Below are 26,521 nucleotides of genomic sequence, written 5' to 3' on the forward strand. Positions count from 1 at the left end.
TGCTCTCAGTTCACTTCAGCCTCCCAAATTCATTGCAAAGGATATCCCAGGGCATTCCCTGAACAACTCTGCTGCTGGACTTCCCCAGCCTCTGCTACTTTTTCTGGGAGCTGTTTATATCCCTGTCCTCCTTTGAATTCACTTTTTTTGCCACACAGGGGTTCAATTTCTGCAGGTGAAGTTTCTCATCTGGCCCCACACCAAGTTGCTTTGCTAAAATTCAAGTCAATAAAACAAATCCTTTTGTCTTAAAGATGTTCCCTCCTGAATAAAACCTCTCCATCAGGTGGAGTGCCCCCGACTGTGTGAGCCGTGGAAACTCATTGTTGTGGTTTGTCAGTATTTACCTTCAGGTGTTTATTGGTTTGCACCAAAATTCTTTCTATAAATCCACGTGCCCTTGAAGTCTCACAGAGATTCACTAAGATGGAGGTGCTGGTTTTACTCTTCTAAATCATCATACCTCCCTTACTGTGCTTGGATTATTCCGAGCTTCCTGGAAATAGGGAATGGCAGTTACCTGTTCCTGCAGACCTGGGTTTGTTAAAAACTGAGGTGGTGGCAGGATTTTGAGCACACAGAGCTGAAATCTGGATTTTTACAAACCCTTTGAAAATGGGACAAAACCTTTCACATCCTCCCTCTGATGGATAAGGGAGGAAGATTTGTTCAGGCTTTGGGATGTGTTGATTTCCCTTGTTTTCTCCACCTTCTCTAAAGCCACAGCAGCTCTTGTGCCTGACCTGTGTTTTCACTTCATCCCCAGCCCTTTTCCTCCTCCAGAATACAATTTTCCCTTCTTCCCATCCCTTCCAGGCATTTCTTTTAGTCTCTCCTACATCTTTTGAAGTGGCTGTTTTTTTTTTTTTTGGGGTTGCCTGGATCTTTCTGCACGGGCAATATTGGCTTTGTTAAGATCAGAAAGATCTTTTATTCTGATGGTTTTTTATCTCCTACCCTGGTGTTTGGGATGCTGATTTGTTAATGGGAAGCAGTTGTCTCCCCTCCAAGTTGTTTTGTCTCGCAGAAAGTTATTGTGAGAAATGACAATGGCTGTTGCCTTTTTCCTTAGGAAAAGAAGGGAAATACGGAGCACTGACTGTGTGATTCATCTGAATCTGATTTCTAGGTTCACAGTGCCAGTCAGATTAATGTGCCTTGGCTGGAGCAATGGGATGGGAGCCAAAACATCACTCCCTGGAGGAATGAAGGGCTCCCTTTGCTTTTGGGAAGGAGCAGAGTTTTTCTTAAGTGTCTAGAAATGTTTGCTGCAGTCTTACCTCATGAAAATGATAATAGGACTTAAAAGAGACTTGAATTAATTCAATTCTTGCTGTTCAGCACTTGGGTTATAAACACCTACATTTTTATCGGGGAAAACTAAAGTGTTTCAGTGAAGTTACTTCTTGAAGCAGTTCCAGCCCAGCCACAGAGGTCACAAAATCTGATCTGTGGAGACTTTTGCCATCATTTGAATTCATGGAATGGTTTGGGTTGGAAAGGGACCTTAAAGATCATCTCATTCCATCCCCTGCCATGGGCAGGGTCACCTTCCACTAGCCCAGGTTGCTCCAAGCCCCATCCAGCCTGGCCTTGGACACTTCCAGGGATCCAGGGGCAACCACAGCTTCTCTGGGGAATTCTTGCAGCAAACCCAGTATTGTGCAGTATTTCATGGCCAGTGAAAATGTGAGCAAAAGCAATCCCTGAACAAGTGGAAAGCAAATTTGGGACAATAACGATGCTCATACCCAGCTCTGCTTCATTCCAGGTTTTCTCCTTGTGGCAAAACCAGACAAGCTCAGGATTATCTTTAAGGGTTGTCCAGGAAGAATTCCTGTCTGTGGAACAAAAGAGAATGTAAGTTGATGCCAGTGCAGTGCAATTCCACATAAACCATGTGCTACAGTCAGAAAAATGCTGGTACTCATTGATTTGGATAAAAATTAAAAAAAGAATCGTTGCCTTCTTAGTGCAACACTCTTTTTATTTTTTTTGTACTACTTAACATGTAGCCATGTGGTTTAAAGAACATAAATATTTAGGTTTCTCCTTTAACTAATTAATTAATTAATTTGCTTCTTTTAGGCATTCCAGTGTTCAGAAGCTCTTCAATGCCTTGTCTTTTCCTTCTGGGGAAAGATGCAGGGAGCTGAAATTATCCGCTGCCCTTCCAGAATTGGAGAGGTGAGAAGTTATTTCTGTGTTGTGGGGCTGAGTTTTGTCAGAAACGATACCAAATTATTTTAGTACGTGTAGTCATCTAAAAATTGCCTATTAAATGATTCTTAAATCATTCTGCTGTGAGATGAATTCTTTCCTCCCTAGTTTGACCTTTGGATAATCTTATTTTAGCGATTTCCCGGCTGTTTTTACGAATGAAATCTTTTGCTCGTGGTTGTAAAGAAAATAAAACCTTTTATTTTCGCAAGGTTTGTGAGACATTTCACCATCAGCAGCGTCAGCAACAAGCCAGTGGTGAGGGCACATCTCCCTGTTTTGTTGCAACAGTCAGAAACCACTCCTGAGAGCAAAGCAGAGAGTGAGAAGGTGAGGACAACAATAATAATAATAATAATAATAATAATAATTCAATATGAACTCAACAATAATTCTTAGTGTAGAATATTTAATAAATGTTGCCATTAGTGTAATAAAAGCACTGCTGTATGTCCAGCCATGCTCTGCCTCCTCCTCCAGCACCACCAGCTCGCACTGAACTGGTTTCTTAGAATAAGAATAATTGTCCTGGTTACGTATTTAGGTTTTTTTCCCACTTAAACAAACTTTTGGAAGTACAAATGTCTTCTGAGGCTGGTGAAGTAGAGGCAGAAAATGAGGTGTAAATCTTCAAGTTTTCTCTTCTGTCCAGAGAGACTTGGCCCTAAAGCAGCAGCTTGTTTTTATGAATTGCTGCATAATTTAACTGAATTGTTCTCTGGAACATAAAAGTCCTTTAAATAGCATGGAGGGAGCACATGATATTTAACATTTGCTGATATTATCTGTAGAACACTCCTTTCTCTATAGGGGCAGTAACAATTGGTCAACTTAAGGCCTGCTTTAAATAGCATTTTCAGAGAAAATATTTCCTTGTAACATCCCAGCATTTGAAACCTGCTGAAAGCAACCAAGTCAAAGCAGCAGGAATATAATTCTCTTGGAATATTGCAGTGTGGTGGCACTCATTTCCTGGGATCTGCTTCAGAGACCCTACTGACACTTAATTCATAAACACTTGAGAATGATTTTAAATCTAATTTTAAGGTTGGTTTGACTGAGTGTGTTTAAAAAAGAAAGAAAAATGTGTTTGAATGTGCCCTTTTCATCCGAGAAAACAAACTATTTGGTGTCTTTTCCAGTGTTTCTGTGGTTACTGTCACTTCATTTTGTGTTTAGACTTAAGACTTTATCAAAATAGAAGCCTTGGGAGTGTTTAATTGTTGTAACTCACTGCTGATGTTGGAGTTGTCCCCTTCTTCCCTGTTCCCTGTTTTCCAGGTGATCATCACCATCCTCACTGGGCTCCCAGGGTGTCGTTCCAGTGATCTCTGTGCTTTCCTTGTCACCTTTACCAAGGAGTATGGAAGGTTTGTGCAGTCCTGGTTATATTAATCACCAAAAAACAACCTGATTAAATTATCCATGTTTAATTGTTATTTTTAAACCTCGTTTCTAATTTGCAAAGAGAACTGTTATAAGAATAAAGTCAATAAATATTTTTCAGGTCCTGTAGGGTCTGTTACTTCATTTTTATGACTTAAGGTATCTCACTTAACTGTGTTTCCAGGTAGATTTGCCCTTCAATTTTAGATATTCAGACAGAAAAAATAGCCCAGGAGGTGTCTTTGTTGCTGTTCCATGTTAGGAAAACCACAGGAATCCCTGCAGATCTCACGTGTACCTGGAATACCACTGAGGTTACAACAGTCAGGAATAATCTCAGAAGGGCCAAATGAATCCTGCCTTAAGCAACAATAGAAGGTGCCACAACTTGAAGGAAATGAGTGAAGGGCTTCCTTTTTTTGGGGAAAAGACTCTCCTGGCAATCCTTGTTTTTAATGTGTCCTGATTTCTGTTCTGCAGGAGCAGGAGGTGCATTCAGGACATTATTGTGTGGCAATAAGATAAATCTACAGGAGGAATTTTTTCATTCTGTGTGTTGATAGAGCTTCTGGAAAATCAAAAGAAACCATTGTTATCCTTTTAAATCTTGCAGCCAAACACCTCAGCATTTCATCTTAGTCGTGTTCTGCATGTTTTTCACTTTTAACTCAGCGTCCTGATATTATCAAGTTGATTCAGGGGAGTTTTGTGGTTCTGTTATAGGGCAAGGTGACTTTTGAAGGTTGTGTAATAACACATTTCCTCACGTTTCCTGCAAATGTCAGTGCTGTTTTCCATTTTTGCAGTGAAATATTTTCATGCCCAGAGTCTTCTGAATTGGATTTGTATCATTTTTGATGTTTACTGCATCGCTGACAGTGATCACAATTACTGCTGTGATGCACAGCTTTGAAAAAAAGCTGTTCAACATGTTTTTATTAAAAAAAACAACCAACCAAAAAAAAAAAACAAACAACCTTGTGGCACTGATGTAAAGAATGTTCCTGTGCTGGAAAGGACAGAAAGCCAAGTAAATCCCCCTTTCCCACATGATCAAGTGGAATGAGCTGGTGATGAGATGGTGAGAGATGTGAAATCTTGGGGTTGCCAAATTTATTTTAGGTCTGTTGGTTCAAAATAAAAAGAGAACAGAAATGTTATGTCACAGAACACGAACCCCTTTCCTTGTTTGCTGTTGTTTAGGTGGATTGTTTATAGGCAAACCATGGATAGTCCAGAATGTTTCAGTGCCACCCACTTCCAGAGGTACCTGTCCGGGGTCCTGGAGGCTCAGCAGAACCTCGGGGGCCGTCAGTCCATGTTCTCCAAAAAGAACAAGAGGCTCCTGGTGGTCCTGCAGGGGTAAGTGTTTGAAACTGTGGGAATGTTGCAGAGAAAGAGGGATTTTTCTATTCCCTACCTATTTCCCAGGCATTTTTAAACTTTCCCTTTAAAATTCTGAGCTCCAGTGTGGCACCCTGGGAATTCTGTTTTATGTGTGTACTAAACCCAGCTGTTCTGCACCTCTTGATGTTATTGGTTGTTGCTCCTTTGGAAGTGTCCAAGGCCAGGTTGGAGCAACCTGGGCTAGTGGAAGGTGTCCCTGCCCATGGCAGGGGGTGGCACTGGATGATCTTTAAAGTCCCTTCCAACCCAAACCCTCCTGTGATTCCATGGCTGTGCCCTCTGGAGCTGCCAGCACAGATCAGGGCTGTCAGAACTCTTTGCCTGATGAAAGAGGTGATATTGGAGTAACACTTATTAACATGTTTCTGAGAAATGCCAGTTCTCTTGTGGAATAAAGGTGAAGACTCTGAGCCACCTCTGTTTGACATTTCCATCTCCAGGGTAGCATTTGAGAACCAGGATCACCTGCAGCAAGTTTTCCCCCTCTGTTTCTGAGTCATTATAAGGTGACACAAACTGACCAACACACCCTGACCTGACTGGAATGGTTTTGCTTCCCAGGATTCAAAGTGTTCATCTGTTTCACTACATGGAGCTCAGCATTTTCTTCATTATAAACCATTCTGATAGTGCCAAAAATCATCCTTTTTTTTCCGTTTAGAGCCACATTTACATTTTTTTTTTTTACTCAGAGTGGTGTAAAGTCCAGGAATGTGCAAAATAACTGATATTCTGTGGCAGCAGTGGCTTCAGGGACAGCTAATTGGAGGTTTTCCATCCTTTCTGGATAGCTGGATATTGGTACAGACAGCTCTAGAGTAGCTGGAATTCTCTAAATAATCCATTAACTTGCTCACTGACAGCACAGTTTTGAGAGAAGGTTGTGACTGGCTGAGAAATAAACACCTGGAATTAAAACTCAGGTTCACTTAAACTTTGTGATCACACAGAAATAGGACCCAGCAGTGTCTGGAGCAGTGAATAAGAAATAAACTCATTGATTATATTAATATTAATAAACACATTAATTACAGAAGGATATTTAAATTGGGATGCTGATAAGTGAGAGGGTGTTGCATTTTTATTTCTCTTTTTTTTAATTTGAATTGTGTTTAATATGCTTGGCATTAGGTATAACTTATTTTTGTTATATTGTGCTTTTTGTGTTTCCTGAAAGCTGGACTTTTTATCCTGCTTTTCTCTCTGTGTTGTCAATAATTGAGGTAACTCTCAATCAGCTTGATTTGTCTGGATTGGCTTAAATTGGATTTGCCAAGTTTTGAGCTGCTTTCTCACTATTCAGTGGACTTTTTTAGGACTCCAACCTTCTTGCAAGTGATGGATTTCTTCCTAAATGGTGGAATGTGCCCTTCTGTTTCTCCAAAACCATATTTCATTCTCTTTTCTTACAGATACACTGATGTTATTGATGTTGTACAAGCTCTGCAGACTCACCCTGACCCAGATGTGAAATCTTCCTTCCTCATTGGAGCAGTGAACACCTGTGTGGAGCCCCTGAGCTGCTACATGGAGCACAGGTATGCTTTAAAATATATTTACTAGTTTAAAAGCAGATATGTGTGTTTGTAAGACCACTTTTATAATAATTAGTGATATATGATGGTTAAATGCCAGTGAAGTGTCTTAAATCTCATAAAACTTGGAAGTGCTCTTTGATTTATCAGGATGGCACTTGGTTTCCACAAGGTATAGAATTATGTATTATATTAATGAAAGTTTAGCTTCTGGAAGAACAAACTAAATCTGCTTAAATACATAAGTCTAGGTAAGGACTTTGTATAATTTGGACAGCCCCCTGTCCCTCCAAATCATTTTATTTCTTACAACCCTTTTTGGAATTCGGACTGAAAATTGAGACGTTCATCTGGGTTTGGGTTAGTTATTGATTCTGTCACTGCTTTGGGCCGTTAAAGAAAGACTTTGCAGCCTTTAAATGTGGAACTGAAGGGAAGCAATCCCAAATTCAGTGGAAGGGAATGACAAAGCACGGAAACCAAAGCATTGCAAGTGTTAAAACCTGATATCCTGGGTCACTGCAGAGCCAGGGTGGGGAGGAAACGCTCGCCAAGCCAAGTCGGTGACATTTGAAAACACTGTGCCTTGGTTGCTGTTTCATAGGAGTTGTGTGTGCTCCAGACTTCAGCAAACGTGGGAATCATTTCTTAGATTTATCTGTGAAATTGTAACACTCCCATTTCTTAATTATGCCTTGCAGCTGAGTTGATCAAAGTAAGTCGAAGCAGTTTAGAGTGTTCGGAGTTGTTAGCGTTGCTTCTGTTTGTGAGCCAACTCTGTGCACCACAGCTTAGAGCTGAACTGCCCAAGCAGTTTAATAAAAGTGCATTCCTGAGATTTCCTGGCTGTTCTTAACCACTAACCACTGTGCTGCTTGTGCTTTGCAGTAGTCAATAAATAGACCTTATCTTGCTGCTGCTTCTTGTCTCCGTGACAAAGGTTGTCAAGAAATAATAAAACTCACGTAAACTCCTGGGGATTTGCTGCTGGAGTGCTGCTTAAATTTGTGCTTTCCATATTTTGAGGAAAGACAAGTTCCATTTCTTTTTGGTTTTAACTCACTAACGTGTCACTAGCCCTGGTCCTGAGTAGCATTTAGAGCAGCCCAGCCTGCAGTGCTTTAACCAGCAGAGTTTTGTCTCCTCAAGTGCAGGAGCAGTTGAAGGAAGGGGCTCAGCCTATGCTGTGGGTCATTTATGTCTTGCTTTGAAGTTTGTTCTGATCAGAATTTACCAAGTAGTGCCAATGGCAGCTCTTGCAGTTGGGCAGCTTTGGTGATTTCACTGTGGGAATGCACAAGAGTGGGTTCAGTGTTTGGCTTGAAACTTTTGCAGTCGAGAAAATCAAACCCCTTTCCTGCCTCAAAGTTCATTCCTGTAGAGATCCAGCTCTTCCATAAGCCTGGGATGGAGCTTTTCCCTTCAAAGCTTTCCCTAAAACTATGTTTAGAATAGCAGACCAGAGCAGGGGAGAGAGAGAGTTGAAGTGGGACAGGTAAAATACTCTCTCTAGAGCTTTGTGTGCATGCTAAAGCTTTTAAATTATAAAAATAATGATAAAAATAATTGTCACTTGTCTGACACAGCACCAGAAATTGGCATCATTATTACAATATTCCCATGAAGAGTTCCCACCATGCTTGGAAGGCAAAATTTTTTAAGACAAGCTTAAAATTCCTGTTGTTTAAATGGGAATTCTGGTGACATTGAAACCTTTCTGACTCCCTGGAATACATAATGGATTGTGTGGTGGGAATTAGCTCTTAAATCCATTGGAGAATTAAAACCAGCTACAAAACTAGTTCTTGGGGAAGAAATCCTGAAAGACACAACCTGTGGGGATGTTCCAGTTGTGTGGAGTGAGGAAAGGAAGCATGAAAATGGTTTGGTTAGTGAGATTGTAGCTGTCAGTGTCCAAACAAATGTACGTGTTTTGCTTAAATAACAATATCCATCCTTGATATACAAACTTTTTGGTTTTCTAGGCTTCTTTTTCCCAAGTTCTTGGACCAGTGTTCCCAAGGTAGGTGTCACTTTTCTTGACTTGGTGCTCTGCAGAACAAGCAGCTGAGCCATGTGGCCAAATGAATACCTTTATATTATATATTTATGCTATAAATTCACGTAGCCAAAGGATCATGATAAACTCTTGGAGAACAGACAATCTCTGCCTAAACTATCAAACATCACAGGCACCTGGAGAAGGTGGAAGATTCTGGAGCATGGTCCCTTCCCACCCAAACCATTCCATGAATCTCTGCTTCTGTGGAATAAGTTTAAGTGTCAAGAGCAGAAGCAGATTTGACAGTTGTTCTTTTGTGCAGCTGATGCACAACATTAAGACAGGACAGAGCATTTCTTTTCAAGGTACCAGCTCTCTCTCCCTCTCAGCATAGAACACTTATTTTCAGGATGAAAATATGAAAATATCACTACTGGACTGGTAGAGAGATCAAGCCAGTAATGATATAGAAGCAAAATGACATTATTTATTAAAAGTAATTTAAAAAAAAAAAGTCCACAGGTAACTCAAATATATGCAGAGGTTTATGTATTTTGCTGTATTTTCTGAAGAAGAAACTCTGCTTTTAAGTTTAGATTTAGCTGTCCATATATATGTGTGTATATATGTAAATGTTATATACATATATATGTAACTGTATATTTACACATAGATGTACATATATGTGTAAATATATATATGTGTGTACAGATATGCATACACATATATGTGTATGTGTATATATATTTTTTTTATATATATATATGTATATATATATTTTTAAGTCACTGTTGTACTGCAGCTGAAAAGTATGTAGGTGCTGTTCTATAGATCATCATTTTATTTTTATTTGGAGGAAAATGTTGGTGCTGCAAATTGGGGAAAACTGTCCTGATTATAACCATGGGGGAATTTGCAGAGGGAAGGAGAATATTAAGAATATAAAGAATCATCAGTAACTACAGAGAAGTTAAAAGTGCAAGCATGCCTTTTTGTATTGTGACAGAATAAAAAAGAAAAATAAAAATAATAAAATAAATGAAATTAATAAAACTATTTTTTTTTTTTTAAAAGTGATTTGTACAGACCTAATTAAGGGACAATTTGTCCTTGTTGAAGGAGGAACTAGAAAATGCCCAGGACAGGCACAGCTAATTTTCCTACAGTCAAAATGCTGGAAAAAAATTACAAATACTGGAGGTTAGAGGAATGTTCTCCTGGCAGGGAATTATTTGTGCACATTGGAAAGTTTTGTCCTGTAGTTTTCAGGTACAGAATGTGACACTGGAGAGCTCTGAGTGCCCTGTGTGTGAAGAAATCGTTTCACATAAATAGGGGTGATTTTTTTGTGCAGGAAGTTTTAGGGGGAGAAGTGTACTTGGAACTGAGATGGGGGACACTCCAGCTTTCCAGACCAATGCAGAACTGTGGCATGTGTGGTGCAGGGAATTTAGTTCTGTATCATTTATGGAGCCGTGGAATGGGTTGGGCTGGAAGGAACCTTAAGGATCACAGAGTTCCACCCCCCTGCCATGGGCAGGGACACCTTCCACTAGCCCAGGTTGCTCCAAGCCCCATCCAGCCTGGCCTTGGATACTTCCAGGGATCCAGGGGCAACCACAACTTCTCTGGGAGAACTGAGATATCTCTCAGCAGAGAGAATTCATGGTGATTGCACATAATTGAGAATTTAATTCTGGTGCAACAATAGCGAGATTTACTGAGACATTCACTTTGAGAGATACTGGTCCTGCTTTTCCATAGGATATTCCATGATTCTGAGTTGGAAGGGACCCACCAGGACCATCCAGTCCAACTCCTGGCCCTGCCCAGACACCCCAACAGTCCCACCCTGTCCCTCAGAGCGTTGTCCAAACCCTCCTGGAGCTCTGGCAGCCTTGGGGCTGTGCCCACTGCCCTGGGGAGCCTGGGCAGTGCCCAACTACCCTCTGGGGGAATTCTTGGGGTGTTGTGCACCCCAATATTGTTGTTTGTGTTCCTGTGTCACCAGTGGGCCAAGGCAGTGTTGGGCATTGAACAAATCTGAACAGAAACTTATGGGTGTAAGGAAAACCAAGTGTGGGCATAGGCAAGTAGGAATGAGTCAGACCTTTGGATACCTACCTTGTCCACATAAGTATCTTGGAAAATTTGGGAGTGAGTAGGGTTTCCCTTCTGCTGCTGCTTTCCAGGTCTCTTCTACTGTCACCTTTCTCTGTAAGAAAGGGGTCCCTGTGCACATTATTGATGTGACATCATTTTCCATGAGTTACATTCCTGTTTGGAAAGCCCCAAGAGCAGCAGAGACAGATGAGGATGGGGGCAGACTGACAAAGCCTCCAGCAGTGACCAACAGGAGCAAAGTTTTGCTGTGCACATTTGCTTCACCTTTTCCAAAAAAATCCTGCCATCATCTCTGTGCTGTAATTCCCTTTTATCTCTCCTTTCTTCCCTTTTTTAATTCTTTCCTTTCCTGCACAGAAGCTGTAACATGACATCTTCCCAATCCGAGGGCACTTTGGCATCTCTTGTAAAACAGTTTCATATACAACTCAAATTAAGACATCACCATTGTTAAATATGCCCATTGTACATTTGGGAGCAAAGAGGCTCCATTATTTTCCTAAAGCATATGTATTTTTAATCCATCCCTCCTGTTTCTTTCCTGCTCCTATTGAACATGCTATTCCCCAGGCTGCAAGGAATTTTTATTTTAGATCAGTGTATAAAGAATCAAACAAAACTGGGTGGTCTCCAAAATGCATCTCTTAGAAACAGGGATGGCAGTGACAGTTTTAATGGGAATGGTTTGGGTTGGAAGGGACCTCAAAGACTATCCCATTCCACCCCCTGCCGTGGGCAGGGACACCTTCCACTAGCCCAGGTTGCTCCAAGCCCTGTCCAACTGGTCTTGGATGCTTCCAGGATGGGATTATGAGCTGATTCATACTTTATCTTATTCATACTTCATCTTATTCATACTTTTCATCTTAATTGCATGATTAATATCCCCAAACTTGATATCATTTCAAGCCTGCACATAACTTAAATTTTGAATCATACTTGCTGTTCTCCCCCTTCAAAAGCAACTGGATATTGGAGAGGACATGGATGCTCCTGAAATTGGAGTGGAGACCTCTGTGAGAGTTTAAAAAAAGGAGAAATACAGTGATGGAGATTTGTTTGGGGTGTTATGAAAATTTGAGTTTGAAAGGGTCAGTGATGGAAGGAGCAGCGATGGGGAGCATATGGTGCAATATAAGTGCCCCAGAACTACTTGGTGTAGGAATTTCTGTGTGAAGAAACCTCTGCAGGACTTCTGTGAAGGCCAGGAATAGCTGCAGGCAGCAGATGATGGGGTGAACTTCATTACATCTTCTTTAAATGGTGATGGGGGCAGGGGAATTAAATCCTGCTTCAGTTGTTCCTGGATGCTGGAGAGTTTCTGTTCTGCCTTACAGCAAAGTATCTGAACTGAACTGCACACCTTGAGCAAAGAAATAACAGTCACCCTAAAATGAGAGAATCATTTGGGTTGGAAAAGCCCTCTGAGATCATCAAGTCCAACCATCAGGCACCACCACCACGGTCACCTCTAACCCATGTCCTTCAGTGCCACATCCACACAGTTTTTTTAACACTTCAGGGATGGTGATTCCACTGCTGCCCTCAGCAGCCAATTCCAGTGCTTGACAACCCTTTCCATGAAGAAATGTTTCCTAATATCTAATCCAAACCTCCCCTGGCACAACTTGAGGCTGTTTCCTTTACGTTTCCTCTCCATTCCTTACACGTTCTGGACCATCCTGACATCCTGGGGAGTCCCAAAGTGTTGGCACTGCAATGTCTGTGAGGGAGCTGGGCTGAAGCTCAAATCATGTATAATTGGGAACCAGGGATCCTGTAACACTGAAATTAATTGGATTTTTTGCTCTGTTATCTTTTTGATGCCTCGTGGGTTCACACGTGTTGTCTGAACACCATTTCGGGGTCTTTCTTGAAAGACAAGAAATAACCCCAAACCCTTCTCTTGTTTTTAAAAGTGGCAGCTGTCAGAGTCCAAAATACTGCTTTTTAGCTGTTTAGCCTCTTTACTGCACATTGAATTCACCAAGAGGCTTTACACGTTCGTGGTTTTTATTAACATAGTCCTGCTCAAATTGATTCTTGTATGAATTTGTTGTTTTAATTAATTGAGTCTTTTGATTGAGTCTGAATTGCCTCCGTCAGATGAAAGGGACTTTGCTCGGGTTTTTGTTGTTGTTCTTTTTTTTGCTCTTAATTAACTGGAGGCAGTGAGAGAGAAGGGGAATAAGAGAAGAATGGCTGATGTGTCACTTCATCATTTCTTTATCGCTGCTTACATGTAAATTATGCTCTGATTTCCTTCCCCAGGACTAGTGAGTAATGTGGTTTTCACAAGTCATGCTACAGAGCAGAGACATCCCCTCCTTGTGCAGCTGCAGAGCTTGATCCGAGCAGCAAATCCTGCTGTTTCCTTCATCCTGGCAGAGAATGGAATTGTGACAAGGTACCAGTGATCCCTGTCCAAAATTTATCACTTTTGGCAGATGGGACACGAGCACTTAAAAGCTTGTGTTCTCCTCTTTTATTCTGGTGATTTATAGGAAGGAAATGCAGATTTTTCTTAATTACTTCTCCTCCAAAAGGGGTTTTCCCTTTACATTTATGGCCATATAAATACAGGGATTAGGAAGTGGGGTTTGTTTGCAGAGTGTGATTTATGTTACTGCAACTGCCACACTAGAGGAAAAATGCTCTTAATTTTGCTGTCACTAACACATTAGGTTTTATGTAAGTAGGTAGTGGCTATTTTATGGAACTTATAAAATTAAAAATCTTCATCTTTATCTCCTTACAGGAACGAGGATATTGAATTAATTCTCTCAGAAAGCAGTTTTTCAAGTCCTCAGATGATGAGAGCTCGATATTTAATGTACCCTGGCTGGCAAGTATCTAGACTGAGAAGCATTAAAACTATTTTTCCAATTAACTTGAAGATTCAAATGTTTCACTGACTTCATTTATACTTTTTTTTTTTTTTCCCCAAGACTACTCACTTGGAACAGGCAGCAGCTTTGTAAATCATTTTTAAGGCAGCTGACGAGTTTTCTTAGCGGGTACACGATTGCCACCCTTTTATGGGGGGAAAGGCTCCTTTCTGGGCACCATTTAAATCAAGGGCAAGATTACTGTTGCTTTCCAGAAGAATGGGAAAGAACCCTCTGGGAATAAGCTGGGAAGGCTTGGGATGGGTGAGGTCAATAATGACTGGAGTAATTTCACCCTGACAGCTCTTCAGCCTTTCTGGAATGAACCCGCTCTGTCAGTGGAGCCATTAACAGAACAATTATTCATAAAAGCCAGGACCTCAGTGACAGCCTTGGCACAGGCTGAGGGCACAGAACCACGTGGCACCAAGATTGCCACTGAACTCCAAGGAGATTTTTCATGGATCAGGGCTCTTTACACATCTTGTTGCAGTTATCTGTGCTGCACCTTTTTTGGCAGGCAATATAAACCTGTCAGCCCTCATAACTCCTGGCTCCAATGGTGGCTGTGCTGGAAACATGATTTATTGCTCATACCTTGCCAGGCCTGGATTTCTGTGTGTGTCTTTTGATTCATAAATCTGGTTGTAAATTGGAGGCTCCTGGAGAAAACTGGCACAAAGCTGGGGAGATGTTGGAGCTGCTTGTGGATTGTGTGGAGCCAAAGGGAAAGGGAGAGAAAGCAGGCAAGGAAAGTATTTCATAGAATCATAGAATCTGATTCTATTTAAAACTTTTGGGCAGCTGTTGATCTGTTTGATGACAGTGTGAAAGAATTATGTGGGTAGTGTGTTAGGAAAAGGAAAAGGCAGCAGGAAGAGCATCAAAATATCCAGGGAGATCTTTTTGCAGCCTTCCAGTACTTCAGCTGGGCTCATGAAGGAGAGGAAGAGTGACTTTTTACATGGGTAGATGGTGGTAGGGCAAGAGAGAAGGGTTTTAAAGTAAAAGAGGAGGTTTAGATGGGATATTGGGAAGGAATTGTTGGCTGTGAGGGTGGGGAAGCCCTGGCACAGGTTACTCAGAGAAGCTGTGGCTGCCCCTGGATCTCTGGAAGTGTCCAAGGCCAGGCTGGAGCACCCTGGGCTTGTGGAAAGTGTCCCTGCCCATGGCACTGGCTTGGAAATGATCTTTATGGTCCCTTCCAACCCAAACCATTCCTTGGCTCTTCCATGAAAAGGAGCCCTGAGCACTTGGAACAGCCTGACACTGTTGATGCCACATTTTCACGGACGTCTTGGAGAAGAAAGCTCGGTGTTTTCCTCCCTGGGGGGAGGGAACAGATGTTCCTTTGAAGCAGTTTGGTGGGTGAAAGGCACCAGCTCAGGTGTTTTCTTTGTTTCTGGGTTCGTTTCTGCCCCAGGTACGAAGGCAAGTACGGGGCCGGGCCCGTGTTCCCCCCCATGGTGCAGATCTGTGTGTGGTTCAGCCGCCCCCTGGAGAAGACCCGATTCGTGGCCAAATGCAAAGGTACAGCTGAACTTTGCCCCACTTGACTGAAATCCAGCCTTGAAATCCTGAGGAGCAGAGGGGAAGGAAGGCACTGACGTTAACACAGTTATTTACTTACTGCCCAAGTCAACCTTTAATTGAGAATTCAGCTTTCCTTCCTAAAAGTACAGTAAATTCTGTTCCTCGGTGTCTGCTCGGGAAAACTGACACATGATTTCGTTCAGATAAAAATCTAATTTAGTTTTTTGGGGTTTAGGACTGAGACAGTTGTGCTTTTATTTTTAATTTTTTTTTATTTACCATTTATTTTTTATGTTTAATTTTATTTGGTGGTGTTGAAATACAGTTTATAAGTGACCGTCAGCTTCTGCTTTTTATGCCAAATAATTCTTTGTAACTACTGGAAATTAGGCTGAGCTCTGTTTTAGGCAAATAGGGTAGATATATAATCATGCCTTTCCTCAGCCAAGCAGTTTAAGGAGGACCATTTTACTTCCCACACACACTGAAAGCACTTCCTTGTGCCAAATACATGATATTTCCCAAACCCCAGAGCAGAGAAATGAGAACACAGAAAAATGTTATATGGTGGAACTCGAGGGACACAGCAGCTTTTCCCTTGGAAGCACTGGGGTGTGGATTAGGGATCGGTAGCTGAGGTCTGAGCAGAAGCTGCACCAAGGAGAAGGAAAAATAAGTGAGATAATGTATTTTTCTTCTGTTTCAAACAGCCATTAAGTCGTTGCTCAAGCCAAGCCCCTTTTCTGGGAACATTTATCACATCATGGGCAAAGTGAAGTTTTCAGGTAGGAGCAAATCACTACTGAAGGGTTGTTTTGGGATCTCACTATATGCATTTAAGAACTTATTTCTGTGCTGGGTTGTGACTGTTGATGTTAAATGAGATCAGCAATTACCAGGGCATTTCTCCCTTCTGCCTTCTCCTTGTTAGACTCTGACAAAGTGATTGAGGTCTGTCACAACACCTCGTCCAATTCCCTGAGCCTGGTGCCTGTCCAGGAGGGGCCAACTCCTCCTGACTCCAGAAATGATCCCAGAGACTGCAGCAGTCAACAGGAATACTTCCTTGTGTTCATTGGCTGCTCCCTGAAGGAAGAGGATATCAAAGATTGGCTCAGAGAAACTGCAAAACAGGTTTGTGGGCAGGTTTCCTTTTGCTTCAGCGTTTGGCTGAAGAAATCCGAGTGTCTCCACGAAACATTTGTATTTTTAATCTCTCTTTAATTCTACCAAGGCGTTGCCATTCTAGGGTGCAAATGTATTTCACAAGGGGGGACTACCAGTTTCTGCAATTGCTGTATTGTTTTAGGACTTGCTACAGCTCATTCATGGATTGATGTGCTCCTGAATGCTGGAGCAATATGGATTCTGTCCAGGATAAACACAGGATGATGTAGCTGAGCTGTGATTGCCAAGAGCTCGAGTGTGGGGTGAAATAAATCTCCTTCAAGTACCTGAACGCTGCAAAGCAGAACATTTGTTTTGATTCACTGAATTAAACCTCCTTGGAAGTAATCCACTGGAATGGAGGGTTCTGCTCACTTTGTCACCCTCAATTAGCCAAGTGTGCAGCTCTGGAAGGCTCCCTGGATTTCTGCATGGCTGCAGTAGGAGCTGGAGGAGGGAACAGGGAATGTGCACCTTGGCAGGAGCCCAGAAGGCACAGTTTGCACACAGTGATTGATAGAATCTTAAATTCACAGAATTACAGAATGGTTGGGTTGGAAGGGACCTTAAAGACCAGCTCATTCCAACCCCACACCTTCCACTAGCCCAAGTTCCTCCAAACCCCATCCAACCTGGCCTTGGACACTTCCAGGGATGAGGCAGCCACAGCTTCTCTGGGCAACCCGTGCCAGTGCAAATTTTGGAAAATTTATTAATTTCAAATACTCATGATTACTTCTTTTTGCCTTAGGATTTGCGTAGTATTTCTAAAAGTTTGTGTAGGAAGGGAAAATGTTTCCTGCAAACTGTTGGAGCAGTTTTTAAGGATCCTCAGGTTCTCACCTCAGTTCTGGCAGGTCCTGTCCCTTCAGGGAAGTCATGGATTTTTTGGGGTTGTCTCATGCTCTGCCCATCTCACAGGGGGAACACACGGAAAGAATTGCTCTCCCACTCTTAACTTTAACACTCTTAACTTTAGGAAAACTTGGGACTTAAATGCTTATCTCAAGTGTGAAGTGTTTCCTCTATGAGCAGTTCAAGACAATAAATAGTCTTTACAATCTCCCCAGTCCTGGCTAATTTAGGGTTTTAGGTAATTCTAAGAGTTACCCCTTTACTGCCTGAAAGAAAGGAATTGTAGAACTTCTCAGGCTCAAAATGAAGGTGTTTTTCTGTCCCTGTGCCAGCTCTCTTCATTTCTTACACTAAAGCTGCATTTAAATTACATTGTTTAAAATACAGTTTTTCTTTTCTGAGTGCTTTATGTAAAATCAATGAATTTTTACTTTTGCTTTCACAACGTAGTTGTGAGCACCTCAATATAATTTTAGAAATTAATGTTTGATCTATTTTGGGCTGGTTTTGGGGGTGGGTTTTTGTGGATTTTTTTTTTTTTTAAACTAACTAAACTGTGCTGTCACATTGTCACTCAGTAATTGTGCAACTGTCTAATTCTTCCTACAGAAACCTCAGAGGAAAGCCCTGAAAACCAGAGGAATGTTGACCCTTCAGGAAATAAAGAACATTCACGTGAGTAGAAGCAATTCCTTACAAGCCCCTTTTTTTTGGCTGATTTCCTTAAATATCCATCTGGATGACAGAGCACCTACCACAACAAGTGTGCTGAGCACTGAATTATTACAGCACTTACTGTCTTTGGAGATCCTTGGAACACAACTGGACTGGAGATAGAAATCTTAGAGCTTCCAGTTCCTCTGGAAAGCAGGAGGAGCTGTAAAATCTTGGCCATCTGTAACAGTCCTTCCATTTTAATTTTACCTAATCAAATCTTTTAAGGCCTGTGTTTGCACAATTCCCAGTTTGCAATGTTTCATTTGTGGTCTTTATTCCCTAAATGCAGGTGAAACGTCACTTGGATCCGCTCCCAGCTGGTTATTTTTACAACGGGACTCAATTTGTGAATTTCTTTGGTGACAAAATGGATTTTCATCCCTGTATCCTTTCAAAAACTGGGGGTTTGGGGAAAGGTTTTGAGTTGTGCAGTGTCAAAGCACACATGGGAAAGAGCCAGTTCCTTGCCACTTAAAGCTCAGGGTTGATTTTTTCAGAGATAAGATCTAAGAAGCAGAATAGAACCAACGAAACAATCCCAAAACTGCTCATGAGCTCACTCAGGGAATAATTTATGGGCCACAGCTTGTCAAAGGAATATTTTTCAACCCAAATTGGACTGTAATATCCCTAAGTGCCTGGGCATGATTGATAAAGCTTTCAGAAGAATGGAATTTTGTGTGTGCACACACTCCACTGAAAACAATCATATTTTTGTCTTTAATATTATTACTCTGGCATTTCTTACCAATGTTCCAGTGTATTCCTGTTCTTGTTCTCCACTTAGGGACATGGGTCTGTGGTGGCCTTGGCAGTGCTGGGTTTATGGTTGGACTTGGTCTTAGAGGGCTTTTCCAACCTTAATGATTCTGTGATTCTCTCATTTTCATCACTTCCCATCACTTTTGTCTTTGTTTTATGACTAATTTCCAATTTGGTTTTATATTCCCACTGTTCGCCATAATTCAACAAACTGCACGAAAATCCAAGTGGGTTCTGTGATGCTGCTTTGGAATAAGAGCAAACAGTTATTTTCTGTGTCCTATGGGACAACATAAAAAATTAAAACAGCAGACTTGGTCTTCAGGATTCACTGGAAAAGTTAGGGATATTTATTCCTGGAAGTGTCCAAGGCCAGGTTGGATGGGGCTTGGAGCAACCTGGGCTAGTGGAAGGTGTCCCTGCCCATGTCAAGGGGTGGAACTGGATGATTTTTAAGGTCCTTTCCAACCAAAACTACTCTGGAATTCTGGGGATCTTTATTCCCTGTCCACCTTGGTGATTGGCAATGAAAGCTCCAGGCCCTGGTCAATCCTTTCAGCGGGATTTGAATTTTAGGCAGAAATCTTTGGACTTCTGTATCACCAGAATACCTGTAAATACATTCACAGAGTCATGGGATGGTTTGGGTTGGAAGGGACTTTATGGATCATCCAGTCCCACCCCCTGCCATGGGCAGGGACACCTTCCACTAGCCCAGATTGATCCAACCTGGCCTTGGACACTTCCAGGGATCCAGGGGCAGCCACAGCTTCTCTGGGCAACCTGTACCAGGGCCTCCCCACCCTCCCAGCCAACAATTCCTTCCCAATATCCCACCTAACTCTGCTGTAGTTCTTATATCCTTCCTCCTACCTGGGAAGTATCCCTTGTGCAGCCCCTTTTTTTTCCCTGGTCCCACAGTAGTTGTGCTCAGCTCTGACTGCACGACTCCAGAAGGTCATATATTGAATTCCTGCTTTCCCTGAGCATCCCTGACCTGCCACATCCTTCAAACCTGGATGTTTTTTTCCTAAATGCCATTTGCACCGATGTTTTTCCTTAATTTTTCCCAAGTAATGGACCAATTCATGAATGATTACCTGGAAGAAGCCAACAGGGAGATCGAGAAGTACAACAGGGAGCTGGAGGAGCAGGAGTACCACGACCTCTTTGAGCAGAAGACATAAAGCACGTGGGTCCTGGGGGTTTCCAAACCACCCAAAATGCTCTTTGTCCTTGCTGGGTCACTAGAATTTGAGGGAATTGTCTGTTTGTTCAGCACTCCTTTCCAAACTAAGAGATCATTCCTGTAAGGTTGGCGTTTAACACGGGATCTGCTTTAGCTGTGTGTCCTGTCAGGTTTGCTTCCACTTCACCTTAATTCCAGACTGTCCAAAGCATCACCTGGAATCTCTGGGGGGGGTTGTGGGGACTTGTTCAAAAGAAGAACGAGAAGAAGAAGAAGAAAAAGAAGAAGAAAAGAAGCAAAACTTTATTTATTTCCTGTAGTTGGGAATGTAATCGTGGAATTGGGCTTTGTGCAGAGAATCAAACTGCTCTGGGTGTCCCTTGGAATTTGTGGCATAGGAGCATCAGTGAGCAGTGCTGGATATCAGGGTGTGGGATTGGGGGTGTTCCCAAAGCCAGAAATGGGGGAACACTTACTCAGAGAAGTGTTCAATCTCACAGCTGTGGGGTGTTCCCAAAGCGAGAAATGGGGGAACATTGGGAAAAATGTAGAAGAGTCCCCAATCCCACAGCTGTGAGGTGTTCCCAAAGTGAGAAATGGGGGAACACTGGGAGGAACTCTGAAGAGTCCCCAATCCCACAGCTTTTAGGATGTTCCCAAAGTGAGAAATGGGGGAACGATTCAAAAACTTAGGATCTGTAAATCTGCAGCTGCCAGGATATTCTCAAAGTGAGAAAATCGGGAACAGTTACTCAAAAAAGACCCTAATCCCACAGTTGTCGGGGTGTTCCCGAAGGGAAAAATGGGGAGATAAAGAATTTAGAAGAATAACCAATCCCACTGCTGTTGGGGTGTTCCCAAAGCAAGAAATGGGGGAAAATTTCAGAAACTCAGAATTCCTAAACCTACAGCTGTTGGGGCGTTCCCAAAGTGAGAAAAGGGGGAATGATTCAAAAATTTAGAATCCCTAAATCTGCAGGTGTCAGGGTGTTCCCAAAGCGAGAAGTGGGGGAACAGTTACTTGAAAAAGTCCCTACTCCTGCAGGTTTTAGGGTGTTCCCAAAGCGAGAAATGGGGGAGCAATTCAGAAACTTGGAATCCCTAAATCTGCAGCTGTGGGGATGTTCCCAAAGTGAGAAATGGGGGAACAGTGGGAAAAAGACAGAAGAGTCCCCAGTCCCACAGCTGTCAGGGTGTTCCCAAAGTGGGAAATTGGGGAACACTTCCTTGAAAGGGTCTCCTTGTCCCACAGCTGTGGGGTGTTCCCAAAGCGAGAAATGGGGGAACAATGGGAAGAACTCTGAAGAGTCCCCAATCCCACAGCTGTTGGAATGTTCCCAAAATGACAAATGGGGGAACAGTGGGAAAAATGCAGAAGAGTCCCTGATCCCACAGCTTTTAGGTTGTTCCCAAAGCGAGAAATGGGGGAACAATGGGAAGAGTACCTAGTCCTACAACAGTTAGTGTGTTCCCAAAGTGAGAAATGGGGGAACAGTGGGAAGACACAGAAGAGTCCCCAGTCCCACAGCTGGCAGGGTGTTCCCAAAGCGAGAAATGGGGGAACATTTGAAAACTCAGAATTCCTAATCCCACAGGTGCTAGGGTGTTCCCAAAGCAAGAGATTGGGGAACAGTTGAAACATTTCTATAGAAGAGTCCCTAAACCTGCAGCTGTCGGGGTGTTCCCAAAGCGAGAAATGGGGGAACAATGGGAAGAACTCTGCATAGTCCCCAATCCCATAAGCTGTCAGGGTGAGAAATGGGGGAATAACTAAAAAATTTAGAAGAATAACTAATCCCACAGCTGTTGGGGTGTTCCCAAAGTGAGAGATGTGGGAACATTTTAAAACCACAGAGTTCCTAATCCCACAGCTGTCAGGGTGTTCCCAAAGCGAGAAATGAGGGAACAGTTACTCAGAAAAATCCCCAATCCCACAGCTTTTAGGTTGTTCCCAAAGTGAGAAATGGGGGGGAACAACTCAAAAACTTAGAATCCCTAAACCTACAGCTGTGGGGATGTTCCCAAAGCGAGAAATGGGGGAACAGTGGGAAAAACGTGGAAGAGTCCCCAGTCCCACAGCTGGTAGGATGTTCTCAAAGCAAGAAATGGGGGAATGATTCAAAAACTTAGAAACCCTAAATCTACAGCTGTCAGGATGTTCCCAAAGCGAGAAATGGGGGAACAGTGGGAAAAACACAGAAGAGTCCCCAAATCCCACAGCTGTCAGGGTGTTCCCAAAGTGGGAAATAGGGGAACAATGGGAAGAACTCAGAAGAGTCCCCAGACCCACAGCTTTTAGGTTGTTCTCAAAACAAGAAATGGGGGAACAGTGGGAAAAACTCAGAAGAGTCCCCAGTCCCACAGCTGTCAGGATGTTCCCAAAGCGAGAAATGGGGGAACAGTTCAAAAACTTAGGATCCCTAAATCTGCAGCTGTGGGGATGTTCCCAAAGCGAGAAATGGGAGAACAGTGGGAAAAACTCAGAAGAGTCCCCAGTCCCACAGCTGGTAGGATGTTCCCAAAGCGAGAAATGGGGGAACAGTGGGAAAAACACAGAAGAGTCCCCAGTCCCACAGCTGTCAGGGTGTTCCCGAAGCGGGAAATAGGGGAACAATGGGAAGAACTCAGAAGAGTCCCCAGACCCACAGCTTTTAGGTTGTTCCCAAAACGAGAAATGGGGGAACAGTGGGAAAAACTCAGAAGTGTCCCTAATCCCAGAGCTGTGGGGTGTTCCCAGAGTGAGAAACTGGGGGACACTTACTCAGCTGAGTCCCCAGTCCTACAGCTGTCAGGATGTTCCCAAAGCGAGAAATGGGGGAACATTTTAAAAAATCCTAAGCCTACAGCTGTGGGATGTTCCCAAAGCGAGAGATGGGGGAATATTGGGAAAAATATAGAAGAGTCCCCAATCCCACACCTGTGGGGTGTTCCCAAAGTGAGAAATGGGGGAACACTGGGAAAAATACAGACGAGTCCCTAATCCCACAGCTTTTAGGTTGTTCCCAAAGTGAGAAAGGGGGGAAGGATTCAAAAACTTGGAATCCCTAAACCTACAGCTGTCGGGATGTTCCCAAAGTGAGAAATGGGGGAACACTCACTCAGAAAAGCCCCCAGTCCCACAGCTGTGGGGTGTTCCCAAAGTGAGAAGTGAAGGAACACTCCAGCCCTGCACAGCCCTCGGAGGTCTCACCCTCTGCACAGTTTGATCTGCACTCGAAATTCCGACTTTTCTAAAGGAAAGGTTTTTATACATTTCGGGGGGGGGGGGGGGGGAAATCGGTGGAGAAATCCTAATTTCTTCCCAGTGCTCTTTTTGGGGTTCCAGGAAATATTCCATGGTTGGGCTGCTTCCACACCTTGCTGTTGCTTATTCCGGTCCTTATATAAGCGAGGCGAGGGAAGAGGGAGATCCTTTAGCTGAAGGATTCCTTTTCATGGAAAACACTGATTTCCAAAGGTAAAAAATAGAAAAGGATGGACTTGAAACAGGGAGGAAGTTTTTCGTGGGGCTTCCAGAAGGATTTGATATAAATCAAGTTTTATGGTTCCTAAATGCTACAACAGGAATGTTGGCGGCTTGTCCTAACTTAGCTCAGTTTAATTTTAAGTCAGGCCCTCGTAAATCACTGACTGAAGGTTTATAAAGTACCTCAGCAGCTACTTACAGGTATTAATTACAGGTATTAATTAGTGGAGCTTATTGGAATGAGCAGATGGTGTGGTCAGAATTTAGGTGGGAAGAGCCCAGGAAGGGTTTTTTATTTTCATAGTCCTGCCCCTGAGGGACAGTTCAGTCTTTTAATACAACTGTAACTTTTATTTTGTTGGTCAGATCTGTGTAAAACAGTGAGAAATGGAACGAAGAGTCTCTTGAAGTATTTAAAATACTTACAAAGTGTCTGCACAGTCTCGTTCCGTGGCAGGAAAATGAGATTTAACCATCCAACCTAAGGCTGATTCCAATTTATGCCTCTCTGATTTTTTTGCCTTTGGAATAATATGAGATGGCTGAAATTTCAATAACCTGAAACGTCCTTCAGGTGGTTTCAGCCCTTTTAGGTGGTTTCACCCTGGAATTCCAGGTGCTGCAGGCTGGGATGGAGACATTGCTAAGGTTTCATTCCCAGTTTTCCCTCCCTAGATTTAAAAAGCCGAATTTAGGACTTTATTGTTTTTAAGTTTTTTTTGCACACCACGAGACTTTATATAAACTCCTTGTGTCCTGTTAGAGGCCAGTAAGAGCCAGCAATTAGTTTGTGTTTTAGGCTTCCCAGGATATTCCCTGGATCCCAGGGGTGGAGCATCCTGAGAAGGCTCGTGAGTTTATCTATGCATGGCTAAACTTTATAGTCTTAATATCCTGTAGTGCCTGTAGAGCAGAGGTAGCAAAGCAGTGGATTTGGGGGAGGGGGGAGGGGAGGGCTGGCAGGTGTTCACAGCTAAAACAGATGGAATTATGGATTCCAGAATTCCTGGAGTCATCCAATCCTGGCTGCAATAAAAAGGGGGCGTTAGGGAATCGAAATCAAATTCAGAGTTGTGTCGCCGATAAAACTCATCGACCTGCTCCTTTCCAGCCCCGGTTGTCTCATCTGCAAAGCCATATTTCTAGAGTTAGTGGGATGACTGTGTAATGTCAGAAGAAATTCCAGAGGTTGGGACTTTGTGGTGGAGGCTTTGTCTCGACTCCTGAGTAAAAAAAAGAGTAGATTTAAGTGCAATTGTTTGAAAAATAGATGAAGATGCTGTAGCTGCTGGGGCTCTGCTGAACTCTTTTTAAGAACTCCAATTTGTGCAAGCTCTCAAATCCATGCTGATGGGGCTGATCCAAGCTGGGATTCCGAAGCCCTGTGAACAAAAAACAAAGAAGAAAAGGAAATAAATATCGAAAATTGGGTGGTTTTACTGTGCAAATTGAGCTGTTCCTTAAAAACTGGAGCAGGAGAGCTCAGAATAAAGGCCTAGTATCCTTCTCTGCTGTGCTGCATGTTCATGGTCATAGCTGTGTATTTACAAAAAAAAAAAAGACCTTTCACCAGACTGGGAAATAGCTCAATTCATGTATTTTTGGTATTGAAAGAAATTACCTCAATTTTTACTTTTTATTTTTTTTTTTTGAACTGTGACTTTTCAACCAGAATTTAAAACAAAACAAACAAACAAACAAAAATACTGAAATAGTGAAACTGTGACAGTTGGTATCCTTGAAAAACGTTGTAGTGCCTTGGAGTGACACCATTTATTCCCCAAATAAATGAGTGTCGGGGGGGGGGGTTGAATCCCCCCCCCCATTTTTCTTTTTTTAAAGGAAAAACAGTTTTGGTGAAAGGACTTAACAAATTTAACCTAGTGACAGATATATAGCACAACTGGTTAAACTGTTGAAAAGAAAACTCTTTGAGGACTAAAAATGTGTCAATGCCTGATGCTGCTGATATTTAAGAGCGGCTGCTGATTGTTGGGGGGTTATTTCTGAACAATCAGCAGAGCTTTTGGTTTTTTTTTTTATAGAAAAGTGTAACTTTTGTACTCTGGTCAGAGCTGTTTGTACTGTATCAACCCCCATCCAAGGGGGAATCTGATTCCTCCCTCTCTGGAAGTCGAGGTGAGGATGGAGCGACTCCCAAGGATCTAATTTTTGAATATTTTTAGCTACTGTACGACTTCAAAAAAAAAAGAACAACAACAAAAAAAAGCACCATTTGAACCCACCAATGTTTGGATGCAGCAAAAGTGCCATTACACTTCCTTTCTCTTTTAACGTGTCGGGAAAATTTGTGTCCAGGCATTTTTTTTGTGATCCTTGGGAACAAAAAAAAAAGTGCTGAGAGTCCTCAAGGGGTTTCCACGCTTCGCTGATCTCCACGTGAGCAGCTTGTGGTGGTGTTTTTTATTTCTTTCTCCTCACCAGGAATGAGTGTGATCAGAAGTTACTGAAGTTATAGGGAGAAAAAAAAAATAATAAAAAATAAATAAAAATGTGAGAAACTTAGGAGAGGAACCTTTGCAGCTTGAGCTGCTCTGCAACCCGGGAGTATTTGATATTAATCCGTGCAATTTGGTATTTAATCCACTTTTTTTTTTACACTTTGCATTAACACAACCGGTTGCAGGGGGGAGTTGAGTTGCGTGTTAAGTTCCCTCATAAGTTGTTTTGGTTTTTTTTTTGTTTGTTGTTTTGCTTGGTTTTATTTTTAATTATCGTTATTTTTTAACGGAAAACTTGTCTGAATTTGCACAGAAAATTTAAGCTCTGGAATACTTTGGTATTTCTGAAAAAGGGAAAAGAGAAAAAAAAAATTGTGGCTAGTATAGTGAATTGTATAAACTGTGAGTTGGTAGAACCACGTGGTCGATCTAATCGTAGATTGTTCAAGATGTACCTCAGAAAGCTCTGGGTTGTTTTTTTTTTCCACAGCACTCAGATGTAACACTTCTCACTTGACAACGTGCCAAAATTCACTTTTATACTAGTTCTCAATGCTTTAATATTTGCAACTTTAAGTTAAAAATGAAAAACAGCAAAAACCCACACGTGTTCTTTACCAACACTACTGTAACTTCAGTTCAGCTGAATGGTGTGATTGAAGCTTTTTGCCTCTCGTATTTATTACACTACTTCGAGTCAGTAAAAGATAAAAATTTGACCTTTCCATTTATTTTTGTATTGTTTTACATGTTTATACCTTGCAGTTTGTGTGACTTTTACACCTGTAACTCAGATGCGATGGAAAGA

At 42.3% G+C, this 26,521-nt stretch overlaps 2 protein-coding genes across 13 annotated transcripts in view; both read left to right on the forward strand.

The window, feature by feature from the left end:
- Positions 1-26,297, forward strand: part of C4H20orf194 (chromosome 4 C20orf194 homolog) — a 74,837-nt gene extending 48,540 nt beyond the window's left edge. Inside the window, exons 23-40 of one of the 10 annotated variants that reach the window (XM_032684814.1) lie at positions 1,772-1,860; positions 2,089-2,187; positions 2,433-2,550; positions 3,502-3,590; positions 4,810-4,968; positions 6,426-6,551; positions 8,534-8,571; positions 12,946-13,081; positions 13,433-13,519; positions 14,986-15,092; positions 15,806-15,880; positions 16,027-16,229; positions 17,727-17,792; positions 18,124-18,217; positions 19,671-21,226; positions 21,288-21,380; positions 21,589-21,616; positions 22,802-26,297. In XM_032684814.1, coding sequence (XP_032540705.1) covers positions 1,772-1,860; positions 2,089-2,187; positions 2,433-2,550; positions 3,502-3,590; positions 4,810-4,968; positions 6,426-6,551; positions 8,534-8,571; positions 12,946-13,081; positions 13,433-13,519; positions 14,986-15,092; positions 15,806-15,880; positions 16,027-16,229; positions 17,727-17,792; positions 18,124-18,217; positions 19,671-19,783 — 1,599 coding nt within the window. In that variant the 3' untranslated portion in view covers positions 19,784-21,226; positions 21,288-21,380; positions 21,589-21,616; positions 22,802-26,297. Of the gene's footprint in view, positions 1-1,771; positions 1,861-2,088; positions 2,188-2,432; positions 2,551-3,501; positions 3,591-4,809; positions 4,969-6,425; positions 6,552-8,533; positions 8,572-12,945; positions 13,082-13,432; positions 13,520-14,985; positions 15,093-15,805; positions 15,881-16,026; positions 16,230-17,726; positions 17,793-18,123; positions 18,218-19,670; positions 21,227-21,287; positions 22,540-22,801 lie in introns of those variants that run through there. The other 9 variants (XM_032684806.1, XM_032684807.1, XM_032684808.1 and 6 more) reach the window with 9 other exon arrangements.
- LOC116785392 lies at positions 20,710-25,593 on the forward strand. 3 transcript variants are annotated; one of them, XM_032684818.1, is made up of 6 exons: positions 20,710-21,189; positions 21,252-21,357; positions 21,776-21,867; positions 21,936-21,996; positions 22,282-22,369; positions 22,579-22,794. In XM_032684818.1, exons 1-6 carry the CDS (start codon positions 20,731-20,733, stop codon positions 22,763-22,765), a joined length of 993 nt encoding a protein of 330 aa, XP_032540709.1. In that variant the 5' UTR covers positions 20,710-20,730; the 3' UTR covers positions 22,766-22,794. The 3 variants fall into 3 exon arrangements, with proteins under 3 accessions (XP_032540709.1, XP_032540708.1, XP_032540707.1); XM_032684817.1 differs by lacking the exons at positions 21,936-21,996; positions 22,579-22,794 and adding an exon at positions 22,811-25,593 and having other exon boundaries at positions 21,776-21,855; positions 22,142-22,326; XM_032684816.1 differs by having other exon boundaries at positions 21,936-22,369.
- Positions 26,298-26,521: the final 224 nt, after the last annotated feature.

Source organism: Chiroxiphia lanceolata, chromosome 4 (genome assembly GCF_009829145.1).
Source record: "Chiroxiphia lanceolata isolate bChiLan1 chromosome 4, bChiLan1.pri, whole genome shotgun sequence".
Classification (NCBI taxonomy): Eukaryota; Metazoa; Chordata; class Aves; order Passeriformes; family Pipridae; genus Chiroxiphia; species Chiroxiphia lanceolata.

What these genes read in the sequence shown, in the direction of transcription:
- LOC116785392 (XM_032684816.1), top strand. Translation starts at nt 20,731, where the DNA reads ATGATTCAAAAATTTAGAATCCCTAAATCTGCAGGTGTCAGGGTGTTC. An exon ending in TGATCCCACAGCTTTTAGGT is followed by an intron (nt 21,190 to 21,251) that starts TGTTCCCAAAGC and finishes CAACAGTTAGTG; the next exon opens with TGTTCCCAAAGTGAGAAATG. An exon ending in AGTCCCCAGTCCCACAGCTG is followed by an intron (nt 21,868 to 21,935) that starts GTAGGATGTTCT and finishes AATCTACAGCTG; the next exon opens with TCAGGATGTTCCCAAAGCGA.